Below are 24,071 nucleotides of genomic sequence, written 5' to 3'. Positions count from 1 at the left end.
ATTTCTGTCAGTCTGTAAAAGTGGCATACTACTCGGACAACACAGTTTCTCCCCATGCTGTTCCTGAACCATTTCAGTAGTGTTTCCATCAATTTCTGACCTTTTCCTGTGAACCAGACACCCTCCCCTCTTTAGAGCAGTGGGTGCCTGGTTTAATGCTCAGGTTCTCCCATTGACTTCCATTGTGTTCAGGTGCTCGGTAGAGCACCCAATCGTCCCGATGTGTTCTACTCGAGCACCTGAGCACTTTGGGGCTCGACCAACACTAGTCAGCACTATAAAACAAATGCTGCCAATCAAATTGGACATATGGTACTTTAAAGGGCATCTGTCAGCAGATTTGTACCTATGAAACTGGCTGACCTGTTACATGTGTGCTTGGCAGCTGAAGGCATCTGTGTTGGTCCCATGTTAGCTTTTAGAAGCAATGGGACCTTGGATAAATTGGCAATCTAATGATTGCTAGAAATGAGAGTGACTTAAAAAAAAGTTTTTGAAATTATAAAAACAAAAATTCTAAAAGTTCAAATGAATAATAAAAAATAAATACACAATTAGAATTTTTTTTATGATAGTTTTCACATACAGTGAATGGCATAACAGAAAAAAATTAAAAATGGTCAGTTCACCATATTTTGAGACTTTACCTCCCCAAAAAATTGAATAACAAGTTTTTAAAAAGTCACACACTTCTAAATGGTATCATCCCCCCAAAAAAATTTACCCTGACACAGTTCCATACACATAACTACAAAAAAGTTAAAGGGGTCCGAATATGGCAAAGAAAGAAATATTTTTTTCAAGGTTTTTATTTGTATTTCAGTATAAAAATGCAAGAGAAACTATGCAAATGTGGTATCTCTGTAATCGTACTGACCCAAAGAATGAAAGTAACAGTTCAGTTTTACTGCATAGAGAACGCCGTAAAAACATAACTCATAAAACTGGCTGAATTGTGTTTTTTTTCCCCCCAATTCAACCTCATTTGGCATTTTTTTTCCTGCTTGCCGCTACATCATATGCAATTGTGCCGTTAGAAAGTACAAGTCTGCCTATGGCTATGTCAACGGGAAAGTAAAAAAAAGTTATGACTCTGGGAAGGCAAAGAGTGAAAAATAAGAACACAAAAACAGAAAATCGCAGGGTCCTCTAGGGGGCTAAACCCCTTGGCAACATTTAAGGTACATTTACAGTACTGTAGTTATAGCTTCTCCTTCACTAGTAGTCCTGGCCATTTACCCATTTGTATGCTGCGGTCCATAGCAACCAAGCGGTTAAAAAAGAGGGAGAGCTCTGTCACTGTATCACCAACCACATTTGCAATCTGGGGATGTAAATGGGTCTCAGTGCCACCTAGAGGCCAAATTAAGGGCCCCAGGTCTACCATCCTTGTACTCTTAGACTCTGCCAGAGACCTAACGTCTTTTCAGAAATACCATTGGCTTTATACCTTTGCAGCCATATTTTCCATGACTCCTGTGCTATCTTTTTCCTCCAGAAGTCAATGGGAGCAGCTCAGTAGTGAGTTCCCTACACTACAATGTTGATGGGGCTGTGTAGCCCACTTCTAGAAATGGATTTACACCAAACAGCTGGTAGGGGAGGTGCAGGGAAGTCACCCCTGCCCGTCAGCTAGTGATGGCCTATCTTGAAGTAGGTCATCACTTACTAAAGGCTGGGTCTCAATAGAATCTAAGCAACTGTAATCTTGATATGTTACATTATTTCCCAAATATTTAAGACAATCCACATAATAAAACCCTCTTTTACCTTCAGGATACAGCTCAAGCATTTACTTGTGCATTTTCTTTAAACCTTTTGATTTATAAGGACAGCTGAGTCATAGGTATTAGGTGACAGTTTTAATATGGACCCTGTAAAAACCACTTGTCGCGTGTGAGCTAGCTGAACAAATAAATGTAACGTGTGACTGATGCTTTCTCCAAGCTGGGTGGCTGCTGATATTAAGTTGCACAAGATCACAACCTGGCCATGACTTATATTTTCAGAATGCAGTATATGATTATTTTAGACTTGCCATAGATTTAATGGAGATGTTCAGTCAGCTTTTGGAAAATAAAAAGTTATAGCGCTTGCTAAGATGGAAATGGCGCTGTCTGATGGGGGTGCACGTAAACAGTTATAGCAGTAATGAAAGTCGCAGTCAGGTAATGTACAGTATAGCATCTATTGCTTGTGCTTGTCCATATGCAGTAAGCTCACATGCAGGGCCGGCGCTACCATAAGGCAGACCAAGCGGCTGCCTTAGGGCGCGCCCTGCGCAGGGCGGAAAAATGAATGCCCTTCTTTTTTTTTTTTTTATAACTTTATTGAATTTGTGCCGCAGCGCCGCCGCCTTGCGCCCGCCCCCAGCCTGCGTGTGTCGGCCGCTCAGAGTCACGGCAACACACCGGTCACATGTGCTCAGCCTGCCATGGGGGCCTGACTGGTAGTAAGCTGCGCCGCCGGCGGGTATGGCAGGGACTAATAGGCGAGGCTCGAGCTGACTGATTGTGTTGTGTCTGACTCACACAGACACACACAGCCGTCAGCCAGATTAGACCACCAGACGCACTGGCAGCCAGCAGCAGCAGGAGTCAGGCAGGTCAGGAGTGGACTCAGGACTTAAGGTAGGTCACTTGAAGTTTGAACTGTTCCGAATTGAATGTATTGTATATAATAATTAATATGATCATTTAAAATTATTTCAAAATCATAAAATGAGGCCATAAGTGCTAGTCTAGTGCCAGAGCAGAGGCGCTCAGGCTTTTAGCACGGCATTCAATTATGTGTTTTAAAAAAGTAATTACAAAACAACAATCATTAATATTGGCCCCCCCCCCCCCCAATATTAATGATTGTTGTTTTGTAATTACTTTTTTTAAACACATCATTGAATGCCGTGCTAAAAGCCTGAGCGCCTCTGCTCTGGCGCTAGTTTGTGTGACCGTGACATGATGGAGGGAGGGGGTACAATGTAAATGTTGTACAGTACTCTGAGTATGTGACATGGGAATGGGGCCAGGCCGCCAGGAAGGGTCGGCTGGGGGGGGGGGGTTAAAATGTGACACAGTAAGGGGTAACGATGTGATCATGGATGGCGCCAGGGCTGTCCGGGCTGGGGAGGGATTAAGTGCAATGGGGGGTAGAAATGTGACACAATAGTCTATTGTGTCACATTTCTCCCCCCCCCCCCCATGGCACATCATTCCCCCGCCTGGACGTCCCTGGCCCCATCCATGATCATATTATTACCCCCTATTGTCAATAGGCCGGGGCGGGGGGGCGGGGGGGGGGGGAATGTGACACAATAGGGGGTGCTCATGGGATGGGGCCAGGTCCGGACGGGGGGGGGCGATGTGCCATGGGGGGGGGGGGGGGCGCCAAAATGTAGCTTCGCTTGTGTTGGCAAAAATCCTTGCACCGGCCCTGCTCACATGAGAGGTTAGAGCATGGAGGACGGGAGTGGTTGCGGTGACAAAAATGGGAGTAGCCGTATTCACTGTGGCAGTCCCCACCCTGGCACTCACCGGGCCAAACAGTGATAGGAGGGGACACCCTTCTTCCCTCATGGGACACCATGGGCTTTTAGGGCGCTTCTGCTGGGGTGCCCTTGATGTTAGGTAGATGGATGCAAGGCAGAAGGGCAGAAAGACGGGCCAATGAATTATGGAGGCAATGACTAAGCCCATTTAGTTATAGTAAATAAAGTTTCTCTTTACTAAGTAGATGATGGAGGTTGTAGTACATATGCAAGCAACAGACACAGTTTGATTTATATAACAGGATTCTCTCAAAGGTTGTATATAGCAAGTGGCAATGATGGTAGTAGTCCTCCCTGAGTCTCTCTGTAGATACACGATGCAATCCTTAGAAATTAGCTATCCGTATAAATGCTTTCTGCAATGCATAGTCCATAGGGTGAAGAACGTAGATCGATTGGTCACATGAGGCAATCAACCTTCTGCACATGCAGTAAAGTCCAGCACAACCTGTCCAGTTGCTTTTTTTTGGCCAGCTTTCAGTCTCAGGGATGAAGGTTCCCTGGAATAGTCCTGTTGTCAGTAGCTCACACATACACATTCACTCTTGGCCTGCTCAGCAAAGACTCAACCGGAGGGGGGGGGGGGGGGCACACAGGTGACGCAGATGAGGGTAGAACAGGACGGAGGGGGACAGGCAGAGAACAGATGTAAGCATGGCAGGGCAGGCAGACTGTGTACTTGACAGCAACACAGACAAGACAGACAGACTGGATACTAAACTGAAATACAGACAGAACTGAAATTTAAGGTCAGGAAAACACATGATAGGTATAAGGCTAGAGCAGAGTTAAGCTAAGACTACAGAGGTCATGGCATACACCCTTAAAGGGTTTGCCCAGGATTTTGATATTGATGGCCACAATCCGCTGTTTCACTGTAGCTAAGGTGCCAGAACTACATGGCAGGAGCAGTACTTCAGTAACCAGTGGGGTGCAGGGTGTCAGACCCCTGCTGATTTGATACATATACATACAGTACATGTACATTTCTGCCCATTTACTAAATTAGTACAGTAAAGTATTTAGGACTACACTGTACTAACAAAATTTATCAGGAAGCAATTCTAAGAAAAAAGCATTTTCTAGGCTTCTGTAAAGGCCGTTGCTAGGTTCCAATAACTTTTCTGCTACCATTATGAAGCTATGCACATAATACAGTAGAACATGATAGTTAACTGCAGAGAACAAGTAGCCGGTAGAGGTTTGCAAACACTTTTAGCAGTCAGCCTGACACAGCAGTCCTTTAGACTTTCACTCAACAAAATATTCAGGTGTAAATGCAAATTAGCTAAATACATAGGGGGGAATTTATTAAGCTTGTATGCCAGTTGTTAGATGTACAAAAGTCAGAAATTTTTCATAAGCAAGCAAACATTTTTTATTTTACTCTTATTATTCTTATTATTGCCACAACTATCTCTTTTCTTTTTATAAAATGGAGGGGCTTGCACAGCCTGACAAATTTAACATTAGTTACTGCTGGCATACAAATCTCCAAAAATGCACCCAAACTTTTAAGAGGAGTGCGCCTCTTAATTGAGTGCATTTTACACCAATAGAATTTCCCTAATAATTTTTGGGATAAGGCCATAGGCACACATAATAGGTCCAATCCAATCTTGTGGACTTTGATCTTGGTTTGAAGATGGGAATGCAGTAGATTTTCCAGTAAATTCACTTTTTGCATCGCAAAGAATGAAATATGCAGCAAAAATCCACAGCATATGTCGGTGATTCTTGGGTTTTGAGATGTCATGTTATATGCAGGTTTAGCGTGGGAAAATGTCTGCAGTGTGTCAATGAGCTTTTTAAAAATCTCACCCACTTTACTGCTGCTGTAAATGCAGATAATGAGCACAAAAATCAGCTGCAGAAAATCAGCTACATTTACATTATATGTGACGATACCCTAATAAAGACTTTGTCAGATAAGATGGTTATCTGGCTGTTTCATTTTAGCATGCAGAGACCTGGAGATTGCACTGTGTATAAACCATATCCATATTAGTTAGTACAATCACAAGCATTTGTAATGCACTTTTCTCACAGGGTCTCAAAGCACAGAGATAGTTGTGGCCGGGCGACTCCCTGGGAAGTCAGTGGCAGCCAACACAGTCAATGCCAAAATAGAATCAATTTTGTAGGAAGCCAATTTGCTTATCTGCATATTTTTGGAGTGTGGGGAGGAACCCACACAAACACACAGAAAACATACAAACTCTGTGTACTGCAAAGTACCAGCGCTAACCACTGAGCCACCATACACAGTTTAGGCCCTTGGCATCTTGTGTGTATGTATCGATTCATTGAACCTTTCCCTGTAGCAGTGCAAGGGTTAATTCCCTTTTTGTTCTTTGTTAGCTGTATAACTAATGAGCTTGTCAGCCCTCCTATATATGCTAGACTGTTTGTTCCACTCCTTTTCTAGGCAATAGATTCCTTTTGGTTTCTTTTGCTTGCTAGGCCCTGCAAAAACTATAATCCCTTTATTTGTCAGTGTACTGCCTGTTGTCTGCTTGTTTTCTGGATCCTGACTTTCCACCACCTGACCTATGCCTGTTCACGTGACACTGTGCCACCTGCCCTGACCTTTGGACAGATTTGCACAAACTCTTCCTGCCCTGACTTCTGCCTGTTTCCTGACTAGGTATGTTGTCTGATCCCTCGATACTTGGTACTATTGTCTCTGACCCCAGTGAGTCAGTAACTAACCACACCAGGACTATTCAAATAAGTAATGTCCTGGTGGCTCCACTGCGGTGAAGGCCAGATCCCTGTATAGGGATTTAAGGTTGAAAATCAGGTGATCGCCAGGATAATGCACTAGTCAAACCAGTTGGTTCCCACTCACTGCCTATAACAGAGGTCCAGCAGAACATTGTGGCTTCTCTTATATCCTTATAAAAGATTGCTTCTAGATAGAATGTGATCAATCTACCTCATTCCTGGTCTACCTATGAAAAGCATTATAGGAATATTCTGGTTAATAAAGCCCAATTGCTATATAAACTATAAATGATACTAAAGGTGGACTTCATGGCTTGGGTTTATATTTTGGACTGCGGTATTTTAGGCTCACTTGAAAAATATATTTTGAGGGTCTTCTCATAAAATAAACCTACACCATAAATACAGATTAATACATTATTTGTTAAATAACCCAAAATGTGGTAACCACAGGAGCAAGTGACTTGGAAGCTGTCATAATTGTGTCAGATAATAAATATTTTATGTGTCTCAGAAACATCAAGATGAGGAAATCTATTTGTTATAACTTCATATCATCAGTCTTGTTTATTAGATAATAAATAAATATACCTTGTAAGTCCAATGACACAACAGCGGTATCGTCCTCCAGTCCTTCAATGACTTCACATTTGTATTTGCCATAGTCTTCCAGTGTTATGTCAGTAATCACAAGTGAAGCATCATTTTCACTTGCTCCTTGTAGGTAAACCCTTCCCTGGTAGCTGCCATAACTCCTCTTGTGATGCCCCATTGAAACGAAGACATCCACTTCCTTGAGGTAATCTGAAGTCAGTTTTGTCCATTTGATACGGATTTTATGAGATGGTGATCCAGAGTCCACTGAGTCATGTAAAAACTTGCATGGCAATGTTGCATTACCACCTCGATGGGAAATTACTTTTGTTTGCTCTACCTCCACATAAAGACGAGGATCATCCTCTGAAACACAGTTAAAGAGGTTTAGTTAGAAAAGTCATAAGAATTGAATTTCCTTTCTTTCCTTTTCACTAGAAACTGGAGTGAAAAAAATCACAAATTTTGGTGTGCACACAATCTTTGCTCCAAAATTATTGCCTTAGTGGGGATTTTATGCCTCTGTCACCACTTTTGAAAAGTGGGTGGGAAACAACGTTAGCTATGCAAAGAGTTGCAAGCCACAGTTATCAAATGCAACTTTTCAAAGTTACAGAATCTGTTGCTTCACAAGGAGGATGGTGTTAAAACTGGAATAAACTTTCTATACAAAAGAGTTATTTTTAAAGATACAGCCATAAATACAACATAATCTCATAAAGGGAACCTATCCTGTTGAACATAATGTTTGAGCTGTAGGCAGCATGTTATAGAGCAGGAAGAGCTGAGCAGATTGATGTATAGTTTTATGGGAAAAGATCCAGTATAACTTGAAACTAATTCATTTAAATTCTTGCTCATTCTGGGTATGCACATAGCGGGAAGGCTGTCAATCACTTACAGGACCGCCTCCTTGACTTCAAAGCCCAGAATGAGCAGGAATATAAATGAATGAAATACATGTTGTGCTGGATCTTTTCCTATAAAACTATATCTCAATCTGCTCTGCTCCTCCTGCTCTATAACCTGCTGCTGGCATATTAAACTGGATTTCCTGGTGACAGGTTGCCTTTAAGGATTAGGCCTAGTTTGAAAGCAGATTTTTTTTTGGTCTCCACATTTTCAAAAATCATAACTTTTTTACTTTTCTGTTGATGTAGCAATATAGTGAGCTGTATTTTTGAATGGCACATAAAACCAGAAGCTGCTACAGTAGCTCCACATACCGGTATTATACATTGCAATAATAAAGTCCAAGGAAATACCTAATTATCACAATCTAGAAAGGAACATGCTGGTACAAAAATAATTGGATAATTAAATAGTTTACACTTTCACAATAAAATCATTTTATTTTTATGTATTTGTATTGCTGCATTCCAAGAGTTATAACATTTTAATTTTTCGATGAACTTACCTTTATGCACACATGTTGCTCACAAAAAGTACATATTTCACTTACACCTCAGACTTATATTGATAAACATGCAAATCTATCTCTCTATCAAGTGCAGAATCAGAATCCGGGGAGGACATGGCTAACCCTAGCTGAGACAACCCTCCACCACTGAGACAACCCTCACTGTTGTGCTAAGCCCTGCCAATATACCCCATAGCTAAAACAAAAAATAAAAACTCCAACTCACGCTCCTGTCCCTAACCCATATGGAGCTGGTCCAGCAGTATGTCTGACCCTGTATTATGCTCATTGCAATACATTATGACTGTGTGTTTTTTTCCCTGAAATATACTGATAATGAGTCTGATGAAATTGATCTTGATTTTTATGAAGCATGAAAGTCTGAAAAAGCTTATTAATGATTTGTTAGCGAGAGTGGGATTACATATTGCCTTTTACCTTTCTAAGGGAAAATCACAATGGAAATTGTATTATGTAAAATGTCAATTACTGTTTTCTTCCCAGTAACCTTCCCTATAACATTAAACACTTAATTATCTTTTTATCGATGACTTATACCATGGATGCAGAGCCGAAACATTAAACTATTAAGCAGAACAATCTATAAAGTTGGATTTAAAAAATAAAATGAAACTTAGAACGGAAAGAAAAGATTGTGCAGCCCTTCCAGATAAAGATCTCATTAGAGTGACCTTTTTTCAGTATTCTTAGAGGATACATTGTAAATGGTTTGCAACTATTGGCCTAAGGGGCAAAAAGCCAAGATTACCATAGCACCAGCTACAAAGCTACATATTTTCTATGATAGTAATGTATTGAAGATAATGATAAAACTACCTAAAATAAATACTTTCCTTATTGCCCACATCAACCAATCACAGCTCAGTTTTAATGCTTTACAGTGCTCTTGAAAAATAAAAGCTGTGCTGTCATTGGTTGATAAGGGTTATAGACAGTTTTTCTGGGTTATAGTCAGTTTTTATTTTAGACTGTTTTCATAAATCTCCTCCAATTCAATTTATTATTCTGCAAAGTTGATCTGGAGAAGGTGAAAACAACCCTGAGGCAAAAGCCAATTTTACTAATTTTAGGGAATAAATTCTTTCCTGACTCCAAATCAGGCAATCAGAAAAACTCCCAGGATCAATGGCAGATCTCCAGAGCTGTAATATGTACTATTATTACACTAAAGAAATGCCAGACCATTCTTTGAGTATTTTAGTGAGCACCACCATTACAATCTCCTCTGGGAGAGAATTCCATAGTCTCATTGCTCTTACAGTAACAAATATCTTCCATGTTGGTCAAGAAACTTTTTTTCTTCTAGATATGATGAAGTCTCCTTGTTATAGAAAAAGTCCTGAATATAACTAGATCATGCTCAGTGAGCCAAACATACATCAGTGATGTTTTTTTTTTCTTCATTCTTTATTCTTTTCAGGCATGTTTGGTCAGTGTTTTGCATCAATAATTAGCAGAAAATAAATTGAGAAATGTACAGGAAAGATTATGCTTCTTTTAGGTTTTGGTCCAACTTCTGGTTTTGACTAGCAAATACTGATGCAAAGTACTGCCCAAAATATTGCTATGTAAAAGTGGCTTAAATGGGTATTCCCATCTTGGACTTTGAGGGCATATCACTAGTATATGCCATTAATGTCAGATTGTTGTCCCACATCTGGAACCTGCTCCTGTCTCCAGAACAGGACCCCTGAAGTGAACAAAGAGCAGCCATGCATGTGAAGCCATCCTCCATTCACTACTATGGGAGTCTGAAAAACCATTCACCATTTCTGGCAGTCCATAGCGGTGAATGAAGAGGTGGCCACGCTTGTTCAGTATGCTCTTCATTCACTACTATGGACTTCTGAATATAGCCGAGTGAACGAGCTTGTCTGTTTTCGGAACTCCAATAGTGATGAATGGAGAGCAAACCACACAAGAGCTATGAGCTCTCCTTAACTTTGGGGGCCCTGTTCTTTAGATAGGAGCAGGTCTCAGAGGTTGGACCCACACCTACCTGACACTGATGGTATATCCTATCAATATGCCATTAATGTCCCAGATGGACCAATCCCTTTAAGGCTTTGGCTACATTGTAATATGAAGTCTTGCACAAAAATTGCAAGCAGCAAACAGTTTTACTTGTGTTGTCATTACAATTGTCTTTCTTATACAATTTTACATACAAATTTGTGTTGCTAGCTGAGCAGATTGATATGCGGATGTAGCAGGGTTAACACACAAACTCAACTCAAATTTCTTAAAGCAATTGAAGGTGTTTGCTTAAAGCAGGGATGCTCAACCTGCAGCCCTCCAGCTGTTGTAAAACTACAACTCCCACAAGGCCCTGCTGTAGACTGATAGCTGTCCAGGCATGTTGTAGTTTTGCAACATCTGGAGGGCCGCAGGTTGGGCATCCCTGGCTTAAAGCATTTAGTTTAGATAACACGTCTCAGAAAGCATGTGTGTTAACTCTACTACATCTGTACAGTGCATTCGGAAAGTCGTCAGACCTTCATCTTTTCATATTTTGTTATGTTAAGGCCTTATGCTAAAATAAAGAAAAAAAATCAAGTTTCCCCCATCAATCTGCACTCCATACCCCATATTGACAACATTAAAACAGAATTTTAGAAATGTTTTCAAATTTATTGAAAATAAAAAACAAGCAAGGACTCAAGTATTCAGACCCTTTAGTATGATACTTGAAACTTAGCTCATGGGGCCTTCCTTTCCTTATGATAATTTTTGTGATGTTTTTACACCTTGATTGGAATTCACTTGTTGTAAATTTAGTTGATTGGACATGATTTGGAAAGACAGACACCTGCTTACAGTATATATAAGGTCTCACAGATGAATGTCTGAGCAAAAATCAAGTCATGAGGAGAAAAGAACTGCAGTAAAGCTCAGAGACAGGATTGTGTGGAGTTACAGATCTGGAGAAGGGTATAAAGAAATGTCTGATGCACTGAAAGTTCCCAAGAGCACAGTGGCTTCCATAATTCTTAAATGGAAGAAATTTTGAGCAACCAGGAATCTTCCTAGAGCTGGCCACCCAACCAAACTAAGTAATCAGGGGAGAAGGGCCTTGGTAAGTGAGTTGACCCCAAAAACTCATGGTCATTCTGGCTGAGCTCAAAAGATCCTGTGTGCAGATAGGAGAAACTCCAGAAGGTAAACCATCCCTGCAGCACACCATCAATCTTGGCTTTATAACAGAGTGGCCAGAAAGAAGCCTCTCTTCAGTTAAAGTTACATGAAAGTTTGCACACAAAAAAAAGCACCTAAAAGGTTCTCAGTCTGTGAGATCCAAGATTCTCTGGTGTGATGAATCCTCAACTCTAAGCATCATGTTTGCAGGAAACCAGACACTACTCGTCACCTGCGGCACACCATCCCTACAATGAAGCATGGTGGGGGCAGCATCATGCTGTGGGGTGTTTTTTCAGTGGCTGGGACAGGGAGACTAGTCAGGGTGGAAGGAAAGATGAATGATGTAAAGTATAGAGATATTCTTAATGAAAACCTGATCCAGAGTGCTCTGGACCTCAGAGTAGGTGGAAGGTTTACCTTCCAAATAGACAATGTTTCTTGTTTACTTTAATTAAAAGAAAAATAAAGCTTGATACTAGAATGCTAGCTGTAGTGCTTTAAACACACACATAGGGCTAGATTTATCAAACAGGCATGTTCTATGAAATTTTCAATACCCCAGCAATGCTGAGAGGATGCATGACGAGGGGCACACCGCATCATAAATTGATGCAGTCCATGGACTAGACTGTTTTCAGTCAGCATGTTTGCAAGAAAGATGGTGTAAATTATATGCCGGGGCTGATGGCCCTGACCACGCCCTGCCCTTGCCATTCCCCCCTTTTCGGAAAATGGTGAGGGTGCATAAAAGCGGCAATTGACAAAATTTAGTTACAATGACATTTAAAAAGTTGATACCGTAATCCTTGGAGGCATAATAAATAATAAATGACGTTTTTTTTTTATAGTTTACAATGTCAAAGAACCCCCTCAAAGAACAGATGTATATTTAAAAAAAAATACTTGTATTCTTCATTAAAAAAAATTAAAAAATTATGGGGTACCTTTTCTTAAAATTCTATATTGTGCCATTCCTCTGTGACCAGTTAGGGGTGTGCTCCTTCACAGTCTGGCATTGTCCAATCAGTGTTAACAGTGCCAAACTTTGCAGGGACACACTGGGAAGGGGAATGGTAACATTCAGTCAATTTATTCACAAAGTATTTAGGAGGAATTACAGAGGAACCACACAACACAGAATTGTAAGAAAGAATTATCTACAGTTGGTATTGCTTCCATGGAGAACAGTCATGTCAAAAGAGGTGACAGGTCTCCTTTTTAGGTGAGGGTTATAATCTTACAAAGAATGTAGCGTATTTTACTTAAGCACAGCTCCACAAAGTTGGAAACCTGCACGAATTTCATGCATAACACTGAATCGCTTTGAAACATTTACATTTGTCACTGTTTCTGTACTTTTGCAAATGTCTAAACATCTGTGTACCCAATTGCTTTGTGCATAAAGCAGAAGTGGGAACAAGTGAGTGGAGTTGATTGAAGAATGATTAGGAGACCTTGGGAAGGTTACAGAGAATGAACACAGTCCTCATAGTGCAATGCTTTACTGGGGACATTGAGGACAAATGTGAAAACACAGACGGTGATAAGAATGCAAGGCAGCACGTAAACCAGCAAAGTAGTACAAGGAAATTTGTAAGTCATTGGCTGTATTCCAAATGAAGTCAATGCATTGTACTAGTATAATGTTATAAATGTGTGCACTTTGTTAGAATCATTACATTTTTTCTCAAGTTCTAACATGTCTATTTATTTTAGGATCTAAGAATCGTAACTAGTTGTTATTAGCATTCACATTATAAAAGAAACTTTTTGCCAGAACAAGCCATTCTTTCCTTAATAAAAGTGGCTTAACTCCCATTTATATTCGGAGGTTATAAATACCATATGAATCATTTGGAATTCCCTCTAAAGAAATAGACAGTATTTGTTCAGAAAGGATCTCGGAAATATACAGTCTCATTAGAGTGTTTCAATGACCTTTCAATGGCTTTGCAAATTGGATTAATAGACAGCTGTAACTTGCTATATTGCCACTCCATTAATTGGGTGCCATAACACTGTGCTCCAACATGTTTACTTCATTTAAGTCTAATGAGAGCAACTTACAATTCTCCCATGTTATTGTGCTGTCCTTCTTTCTGTAAAACCTAACATGAATCTGTAGAATACCAATAAAGGCAAACAAAAAGGCTTAAAAAACCTTAGAAAATGATGCCCACCCACAAGTGTGGCAGGCACCATATCCGCTGGCTGCCTGCTGTAATGTGACTGGCAGTAATGCCAATTGCGGACTTTTATTCCTTCAGATGCCGGAATAAAAAAGTAAAAATGGTGGATTTAACATTTTTTGGTCACCTCACCTCTCACAAAAAATGTAATAAAAAGACAAACATACACGCTCCAAAATGGTATCAATAAAAAGTAAAGATTGCCCCGCAGAAAATGAATCGTCACACAACTACATAAAAGTAAATAAAAAAAAAGTTATAGGGGTCAGAATGTGGCGATGAAAAGAAAAAAATATTTATCTTCTATTTTTTTTTCAGTATTAAAAAGCAAGACAAATTATACATATGTGGTATCACTTTAATCATACTGACCTTGAGAATGAAAGTAACAGATCAGTTTTACCATATAAGGAATGCTGTAAAAGCAAAACCCATTGTATGCAATATTAAATGGTGGAATTAGAAAGTGCAACTTGTCCCGCAAAAAAACAAGCCCTCATACGTCTGGGTTAATGGAAAAATAAAAAAGTTATGGGCTTGGAAAGGCAGGGAATGAAAAAACAAAAAAAGCAAAAATAAAAAACCCAATGGGGCTGAAAAGGTTAATTGTGTCTTAACCTGTAAATTACAGAAAAAACATTTGCAATTTTGCCAAACGACATCTAAAAAAGCCTTCACAGTTCTGGAACAACATCCTATGGACAGATGAGACCAAGATCAACTTGTACCAGAGTGATGGGAAGAGAAGTGTATGGAGAAGGAAAGGAACTGCTCATGATCCTAAGCATACCACCTCATCAGTGAAGCATTGTGGTAGTGTCATGGCGTGGGCATGTATTGCTGCCAATGGAACTGGTTCTCTTGCATTTATTGATGATTTGACTGCTGACAAAAGCAGTAGGATGAATTCTGAAGTGTTTCAGGCAATATTATCTGCCCATATTCAGTCAAATGCTTTAGAACTCATTGTTCGGCTCTTCACAGTGCAGATGGACAATGACCCAAAGCAAACTGCAAAAGCAAGCAAAGAGTTTTTTAAGGGAAAGAAGTGGAATGTTATACAATGGCCAAGTCAATCACCTGACCTGAATCCGATTGTGCATGCATTTCACTTGGTGAAGACAAAACTGAAAGGAAAATGCCCCAAGAACAAGCAGGAACTGAAGACAGTTCAGTAGAGGCCTGGCAGAGCATCACCAGGGATGAAACCCAGTGCCTGGTGATGTCTATGCGTTCTAGACTTCAGGCTGTAATTGACTGCAAAGGATTTGCAACCAAGTATTAAAAAGTGAAAGTTTGATTTATGATTATTATTCTGTCCCATTACTTTTGGTCCTTCAAGAAGTGGGAGGCACATATGCAAACTGTTGTAATTCCTACACCGTTCGCCTGATTTGGATGTAAATACCCTCAAATTAAAGCTGATAGTCTGCAGTTAAAGCACATCTAGTTTGTTTCATTTCAAATCCATTGTGGTGGTGTATAGAGCCCAAAAATGTAGAATTATGTTGATGTCCCAATATTTATGGACCTGACTGTATAGGCCTCATAATAAAATGTCTGGTAAACGGAAGAGTGGAAAATGAAAGATGCAAGCCTCATCATCTGAGAATCAGCCTGTGGGTGGCTGTAGTAGTGCAAACAGCAGTAGCAGCACCAGCCATCCAACCTCCGAGTGGGGTGCCTTCATTTTTCCTAAGTCAAAATTTGGCCTGCCATGTTCAGGCAGAGAAATGGACAGCTTTGTTGGTGGTAATGGCAGTAGTAGTGACACTTGTTGCCATGGTGGTGGTGGTGGTGGTGGTGATAAGGACGAGTGGTAGCCCTGGCGACAATGGTACTTGGGGGAAAATAGCAGGGAAGGAGTGGGGCTACGGAGACCCTGAAGACATATAACAATAAGATTGCCTCAACGGCAATAAAGAGCAGAGGCAATGTATGGCCAGAACCTCTAACAGAGCCAGATCTGCTTCTATTATGGTCAGCTCTTGAACTGGTGATGTCACTGATATTGTGAGCACAGACCTACGCCAAGCTTGGCTGCTGCTAGCAATGTGTGAGCATCTCCCATCTGGCAGTTTCTATCTAAAGTGACGGAAGACAAAAGCATTGCTATGTGCAAGATCTGAGTGATTAAATTGATCGGTGGTCATTCAAGCACAAATGTAGGCACCATTGCTCTATTGCAGCACATGAAGCGGCATCACCAGATCCTGTGGGAAATTAGAAGTGGCTGCCAATTAACAGAACATGAGTATCTACAGCCACATGCAGTGCAGTGTCCTTGTCATTGTCATCATCAGTTGCTTCTTCTCCCATTCAGACTCCTCCTCCTCCTATTCTTCTCCCTGATTAGCCATTGATAACTGAATTTGTGTCCTGGAAACAACTTTACACATCCAGCAATCTGATAATGTGCAAGATTAACTCCCACCTGGCCAAGTTGCTGATGGTGCATTTGCTGCCGTACCACTTAGTGGATTTGGCTGCCTTTAGTTTGCTGATGGTGTACATTCAGCTGTACTGGAAGATACTTAGCTGCTATTATTTTGCCTCTCCAAAAAAGCCATCCCTGACTTGTACTATCATATGGCAGAGAATGTGGGTTGCTCCTTGCAATTTTCACTGTGTGGCAAGTTGCATGCCATAGCGAACACCTTGAGTAGCTGTTATCAGCAGAAACAGTACATGTTTGAGTCAATATTTTGCTTGGCAGCGGCAACGCAGAACCACAGCAAGAAGGTCGAGTCCTATTGACACCTCCATATTTCTTTTGGTCTGGTTTCTACACCAGGCACTTATACACCTCCTCCATGTTCATCTCAATGACATCCTCCTGTCCTCAACAGAAGCAGAGAAAAGCATTGCTTCCACTCACCCTCCCACCTATCATATGTGTAAAGTGAAGCATTGCCATGCCATGTTAGAGCTGATTGGCTTGGGTGAGAGTAGCAACACAGCTGATCAGTTGCTAAAGTGCATCAAGCAGCAAACATCCGGCAGGCTGTATTCCCAACAACTTCAAATGGGCAAGGTTGTCAATGATAATGGAGGGAACATGGTGGCCACACTGCATTTGGGGAAATAAAACATGCTACGTAATAAATTTAGCAATGCAACCCTTTTTTTCCTTTTTGTGCCTGCACTAGTTTCTTGCACCTATACAAGCGCAGATAAAAGCTTCATACTAAGTTGACCAAATACTTTCATCTATGCTTGCAGGAAATTAGCACCTGTGCAGTGTGTTTCAATCTAGGTTGCCAATGAACTTGTCTGGATACATGCCCCTCCATCGACTGCCATTTTATTGACGTGAGCATCATCCCGTCTTGGAAGAAGGACTTGCTAAAAAGTGATAAAATGGTGCAGTAAAAGGACAGCAAGGGCAGTTTTCAGCACATGGGACAGATTCACTGTATGCTGTAAAAAGATTATTTTTTTTCCAGAAAATGACAATATTCAGGCTGAGATGTAGCAGAATTTAATAAATTCCATATTTAGCTCTTGACATATTTCACATTGAACATATAATCCAGTCATCTTGCTGGCAGAATGCCAGGATAATTGTAAAATAATTAGCGGTGCTAATTATGGTTCTCACCACCCAGTGCATTTACATTTGGGCTGATCTGACAACCGGCCTTTGGGCATCAGTATCTGAGATTGGACAGCGCTGGCATGGATATCTATGTCAACAGGGCCTGTAAAGCTGTGGGAACATCGAATAACACCCTAGCCATTCTGGAAGCAGACAACTGAATCCATTTTATGACACATTAATGAGATCCCACATTTCACATTGGAAGACCTACAGCTGTCATTTACATATGTCACAGCATTTATGTATCCCTTCTGCAATTTTAAGTTTAACCTCTCCCTGTCACGATTGACCATGGGTCTTTATTTTTTTTAACATTTCCTATCCATGTTTATCTCAATACATAAATGCAGACCGAATAAATTTGCCTTAGCCCGACAACGTGCAAGCTTTGAATTTTCCTGGCATGTTGACTTATAACTACCGATGCCAAAGCTGACATGCACTGCAGATTTTGATCTTGCTGCAGATGCATAGTGGAGAAAAAAACAAAACAAAAATATAAGTCCCATATGTATACGGATGATAGAACACTGTCACTTGTTAAGGCGAGTGCAATGTTAGTAGCATGCAGTCATATTATACAGTAGGATATTACTATATCTCCCATCTTTAGACTGAAGGACACTGCAGTAACATTTAATGGCTGTGATCAGAGAGAGAGAGAAATACCATATTGCAGAACTGGAAACTCAGGGTCACTTGAAAATGAGCAGCAAACATTGCAGAGTCTGAATACAAATGCAAACTTAGCAAAAGTAAAAAGAGAGGTTGGATGAGGGTTAAGTCAATGCAGCACAATATGAGCTCGAGAGCCAGGAAGCAAGCAGCCACATATTCTACATCACATAAAAGCCTGCAAACAAATCTACTCGTCTACTTTTAATGTAGACTTACCATGGACGTGAATGATCCTGTCATGGTGCAGCGTGGAGTTCCTGGCATGACGATCAGCCCAACAGAAAGATATTAGCACCAGGAAAAGTACCTTCTTCATCTTCCGATACCAAATGGATCTTCCTCACTGAAAATGCATAAGATAAAAAGAAGCTTGTGAAAACTGCTGCTCCTGCTGCCTAACTTGTGACAGCCTTACCATCAGTGGGGGAAATGCCTGACAACATTGCTTGTCCTGTTCTGTCCTACAGAAGTTACTGCATCTGATATTGCATCAGGTAAATGTTGAAACAACCATCTAGAGGTCTTATAGCAGAGCATAATAAACAGGGCACAGCTATGGAAGTAGAATGATAGGTTTGCATTTTTAGAAGTTAAGTAACAGATTGTAAATGGCTACTTAATTGTACATAGCAAAATAGATCGATTGATTTTAAGAAATTCAAAATTTTATAGTTGCGCAGGATGTTTTCATGTCCAGTATAACCTGATATGTACCGACGCATGTGAAATCATTTATTTGGACAGCACCGTACGCTACCACTGCAGTTGTTCAGATTGATTCTTAAATCCCTGCTACCTAGAGTGCTGACACGTGTATTTAAGGTCTATGGGCAATCGCTGCAATCAGTCTCTGCAGAGAGGACCTTAAGGGTACGGTCAGGTTTACTGATGCAGTTTTAGAAGCCAACATCAGGAGTGGATCATAAAAAGAAGCAAAAGTATGAAGGACAGATATGACTTCTCCTCTTTTTTTAATTCACTCCCTTTGACTTCCAAAAGTGCATCAGTAAACCTGTGACCGTACCATCAAGGTTCTCTCTGCAGAGGCTGATTGCAGCGATTGCCCATAGACCTTAAATACACGAGGCCCTAGCCTAAGATTCCTAGAATTATATAGGGAAAAAAAGGTTAAAAATAACAAAAAAAATGAAGCAACAGAATGTATGACAAGGAGAATGATGAGAATAATATAAAACATTAATAGTGCTAAGGGTTAAAAAGCCCTATATAACAAGATATCTGTGTGATGAGCAGAATAGGCAATATTCGTTTTAGCAATATTTTTGGCCTAATATCCGCGATAAATTAGCAAATTCTAGAATTCGTAATCTCCAGTCATTATTTTCTTGATTGCGAAAATCGACAATGTAATATGCGCGTATTGCACGTGCAATACAGGCGTGACTCACTTTTGCTACAATTTTTAACCCCTTTGCTAGCTCCAGAACGCTCCTATGTGCTGGTGACATCCCTGGGCTCCTTGCTAAGCGGAAGAAGAGGCTTAGCACACCAGTAAGAAGCCCGTTATGTCACTGAATCTTTGAAACTCTGAACTTCCGGCAGAGAATTTATTAAATAAATACAGGGCATCAGAAAATTATGGCAAAGGTAGGACAAGAATGTATGTAATATTATGTGCTTATTGTACCCTTACAACAATGTCCCCAATCCCGGACAACCCCTTTAACCCCATAGGGACACAGCCTTATTTCACCTTAAGGACCTGGCCATTTTTTGCAAATCTGACCAGTGTCACTTTAAGTGCTGATAACTTTAAAACGCTTTGACTTATGAGGACATTCTGAGATTGTTTTTTCGTCACATATTGTACTTCATGACACTGGTAAAATGAAGTAAAAAAAATATTTTTTTTGCATTAAAAAATACCAAATTTACCAAAAATTTAGAAAAATTAGCAAATTTCAAAGTTTCAGTTTCTCTACTTCTGTAATACATAGTAATACCCAATTTTTAGGGATCACTACAGCTCTGAAGTCACTTTGCGAGGCTTACATAATAGAAACCACCCAAAAATGACCCTATTCTATAAACTACTGCCCTCAAGGTATTCAAAACTGATTTTACAAACTTCGTTACCCTTTAGGTGTTTCACAAGAGTTATTGGCAAATGGGGATGAAATTTGAGAATTTCATTTATTTGCCTAATTTTCCATTTTAACCCATTTTTTCCAATAACAAAGCAGATTTTGCTGGACTGGTTTATTTACACCATGTCCCATTTGAAGCCCCCCTGATGCACCCCTAGAGTAGAAACTCCATATAAGTGACCCCATCTAAGAAACTACACCCCTCAAGGTATTCAAAACTGATTTTACAAACTTTGTTAACCCTTCAGGTGTTGCACAAGATTTAATGGAAAATAGAGATACAATTTCAAAATTTAACTTTTTTGCCAGATTTTCCATTTTAATATTTTTTTTCCAGACCCCATTTTAGAAACTATGGGATAGGGTGGCAGTTTTGTTGGTACTAGTTTAGGGTACATATGATTTTTGGTGCTCTATGTTACACTTTTTGTGCGGCAAGGTAACAAGAAATATATTTTTTGGCACAGTTTTTTTGTTATTTACAACATTCATCTGACAGGTTAGATCATGTGGTAATTTTATAGAGCAGGTTGTCATGGACGATACCTAATATGTATACAATTATTTTTTTTTTATGTAAGTTTTACACAATGATTTCATTTTTAAAACATAAAGAAAGGTTTTAGCGTCTCCATGGTCTAAGAGCCATAGTTTTTTCAGTTTTTGGGCGATTATCTTGAGTAGGGTCTCATTTTTTGCAGGATGAGATGACGGTTTGATTGGCAGTATTTTGGGGGTGCATATGACTTTTTTATCGCTTGCTATTACACTTTTTGTGACGTAAGATGACAAAAAATGGCTTTTTTTTTACACCGTTTAAATTTTTTTTTTTTTACGGTGGTTACCTGAGGGGTTAGATCATGTTTTTATAGAGCCGGTCGATATGGACGCGGCGATACCTAATATGTATACTTTTTTAATGTAAGTTTTACACAATGATTTCATTTTTGAAACAAAAAAAATCATGTTTTAGTGTTTCTATAGTCTAAGAGCCATAGTTTTATCAGTTTTTGGGCGATTATCTTGGGTAGGGTATGATTTTTGCGGGATGAGATGAAGGTTTGATTGTTACAATTTTGGCGTACATGCGACTTTTTTGATCACTTTTATTACCTTTTTTGGGAGTAAGGTGGGCAAAATTTCAATTTCATCATAGTTTTTTATTTTTTATTTTGGAAAGGGTTAAACGGCTGACATCGCATCACAGATGTCAGCCTTTTATACCAGGGTGTCAGCAATGTGCTGACACCCTGGTATATCCACTGGCCACCAACGATTATTCATGGGGAGGTGGGCGGGGGATCGCGATCCCGCCTGCCGCACCACCCTCCTCCCGCAACGCCCGCAACCCGCCCCCCCTGCAGCCCGCTGACATAAAATCATTCAAGGGGGCAGAGGGGGGGGGGGGGTGAAACATATATTTTAGGCATATTATAGTTTCTGAAACTGCAGAAAGCGCAGCAAACCGCAGGTCTGAATTGACCTGCGGTTTGTTGCGATCGCCGACATGGGGGGGTCACGGGACCCCCCCGCGCATTTAGCCGAGGTGCCTGCTCAATGATTTGAGCAGGCACCTTGTTCCTATCACCGCCGCCCATTCATTTCAATAGGAAGGCTTGGGTGTAATTACACCTGCTCACCACTGCAGATGCAACGGCTAGAAGATAAACAGTGAAGAGGAGGCAGCGCCGACACCGCACACGCCTTCTCTTCAAACAGTTGATAGGAGGGGGTGCCGGGTGTCGGACCCCCGCCGATCTCATATTGATGACCTATCCTAAGGATAGGTCATCAATAAATATAACTTGGACAACCCCTTTAAGTACCAGGACAACATGACATACCGGTACGTCATGTGTCCTAAAGAGGTTACGCTGCTAGAAGTTTCCTAAGACTGGAGAAAATGCACAGTACAGTAATTCTTATGACACTACCTAACACCCTGCACTGGAACCTATCAGCTACACTATATCACTATCTAACCTACACTGACTATCTGCCACTAACTATCTGTATTATATACAGTATATGAACTAACGAACTATCTAACTATCTATCTAATGTAATTGGATAAGGAATAGGATCCAGATGAAAGCACAGAGCACAGCAATGTCACTGCTCTCTCTCTCAGAACTGCAAAAAACAGCAGAAAATGGCTGCTGGGGAGTTTCATATATACAGTAAGGGGTAGGCAAATTTCCTATTGGTTGCTAGGGATGTTGCTAAGCTCAAACAAAGATATTGCAGCCTTCTCATTGGCCCACAAGCAAGAAGCAGGGAGGGTACTGATGAAAAAAATCTAGAATATTCACAATTACGAAGATATAGCACTATACTCTACATCTTCGCGGATTCTCGAAGTGCCGATATTCGTTATATTCGCACTTAACACTAGTGATGAAATGAAATACTATGTAGATAACACACTATAATACACTGCATACATTAAACTCATAAACTAAATACAATTATAAATTATTTTCCTTTTTCACTTAAAGCAAAGAATTGGCCTCCATATCCAGTAATTTAAATGTTCCCCTTATGAACACCTGAGAGGTATGAAATAGAGATGAGCAAATTTCTTGAAACTCGCTTCAGGTAGAATTCATAGGAATCAGTTGTCAGTATCAATTCAGGGACAAATAAATTTGACCAATATCAAAAGTGTTCGAATTGCCCTGAAAAGTAATATATAACACTTCGAGGTCTCTTAGGACTGTATCCAACTCCTTACAAGATCTTCAAGGATTGCGGCCACGGCATGCAGTTTTAGAAGCCAATATCAGGAGTGAATTCACAAAAGGGAATTCGTGTCTGTCCTTGATGGTTCCTTTGTTTTTATGATCCACTCCTGATTTTGGCTTCCAACACTACATATAGAAACCTGACCATGTGGCCATACCCTAACACCAAGACAGAATTAGCAATGTCAAAGTGACAGTGACTTAAATGGCTATGGGTAACCAGTGGTAACAATCTGTTTTTATTATTATTATTATTTTTTATTAAAAATGGTCCAAAACTATCCTTTTTTTGTGGCAGATGTCTTTTACCCTGTTGTCTGAGCTGTAAAATGGCAGCCACTACTTTCAGGGATTCATTAGAAACTAAACGAATTTCAAAAGGTTCGGATTCACTTGGATAAAAGTTTTTGGGGGAAATTCATAACAAATTCAACTTGTTTAGAATCAACCCTGTCATCTCTAGAATAAAACTCAAAACTGATAACAGAACCATTTAGAACAGGTTATCTTTATGGTCATGATTCACAGTTCACGCATTAGGTTAATGTCTGAACCTTCAGGCGTACCTATAATTGAAGGCTCTGATGTTTCATACTTTATAGGCATACAGTGACATAGCTGCAGAGAGTCGTTATATAATCAGACCGCGCTGCTGCTCACTCATCTAAGCCTCCTCTTTTTTCGATACAGAGCAAATATCTGGCATGGAAACGGACCAACAAGCTCCACAGATTGGTATCTCTCCTCTACCCATCCTTCCTGTAGGTGATCAAGGAATCGCAACCATAGTGAAGCACTGACTTCCTCCATACATTAAAAATGTTTTATTATACTCACAAACAGAAACTTGATCAAAACGTATGTATAAAATCACGGAGGTACACAATCACAGGTATCGCCCGACCCGGGTTTCGCTTACGCGCTTCTTCAGGAGCGAACAGCTGCACTCCAAATGACCAACCTTATAAACCCCACATAGTCCCACCCCTTATCCACACAATATAATCATACACAATTAGAAATGCAAATCGATAAAAACTAAACATGAGGAGCCCAACTTGGATATATAATGTGGGTCATTTTAATGTGGAGAGGCATTAAGACCAACAAAACACACACAAACTGGCATCAGTCTCTAACCCTTTTGTTAACATCTCTCAGGGGTATCTTTCCTTTTGTTCATCTAATTCAGAGCAAGATAAATTCCCCATCTGTTAGAGCGTCATCATGACTCTCCAGGGTTGATGGCTCAGCGGAGCAGGACTCCTGATCTGTCACTCTGGCTGCTGGAAAAGTGGGACTCTCTG

At 40.3% G+C, this 24,071-nt stretch overlaps 1 protein-coding gene across 2 annotated transcripts in view; it reads right to left on the bottom strand.

Moving 5' to 3' along the window:
• The window catches only part of HAPLN1 (hyaluronan and proteoglycan link protein 1), a 38,596-nt gene extending 20,145 nt beyond the window's left edge, over nt 1–18,451 (bottom strand). The window contains exons 1-3 of one of the 2 annotated variants that reach the window (XM_044291542.1): nt 18,328–18,451; nt 18,129–18,255; nt 6,863–7,231 (exon numbers count right to left, since the gene is read on the bottom strand). In XM_044291542.1, the coding sequence (XP_044147477.1) occupies nt 6,863–7,231; nt 18,129–18,228 (469 nt within the window). In that variant the 5' untranslated portion in view covers nt 18,229–18,255; nt 18,328–18,451. Of the gene's footprint in view, nt 1–6,862; nt 7,232–18,128; nt 18,303–18,327 lie in introns of those variants that run through there. The other variant, XM_044291536.1, reaches the window with a different exon arrangement.
• Nucleotides 18,452–24,071: the final 5,620 nt, after the last annotated feature.

This window comes from Bufo gargarizans, chromosome 1 (genome assembly GCF_014858855.1).
Source record: "Bufo gargarizans isolate SCDJY-AF-19 chromosome 1, ASM1485885v1, whole genome shotgun sequence".
Classification (NCBI taxonomy): domain Eukaryota; kingdom Metazoa; phylum Chordata; class Amphibia; order Anura; family Bufonidae; genus Bufo; species Bufo gargarizans.
Note: the sequence above shows the minus strand (reverse complement) of the source record. Positions and strands in the feature narration are given on the sequence as shown.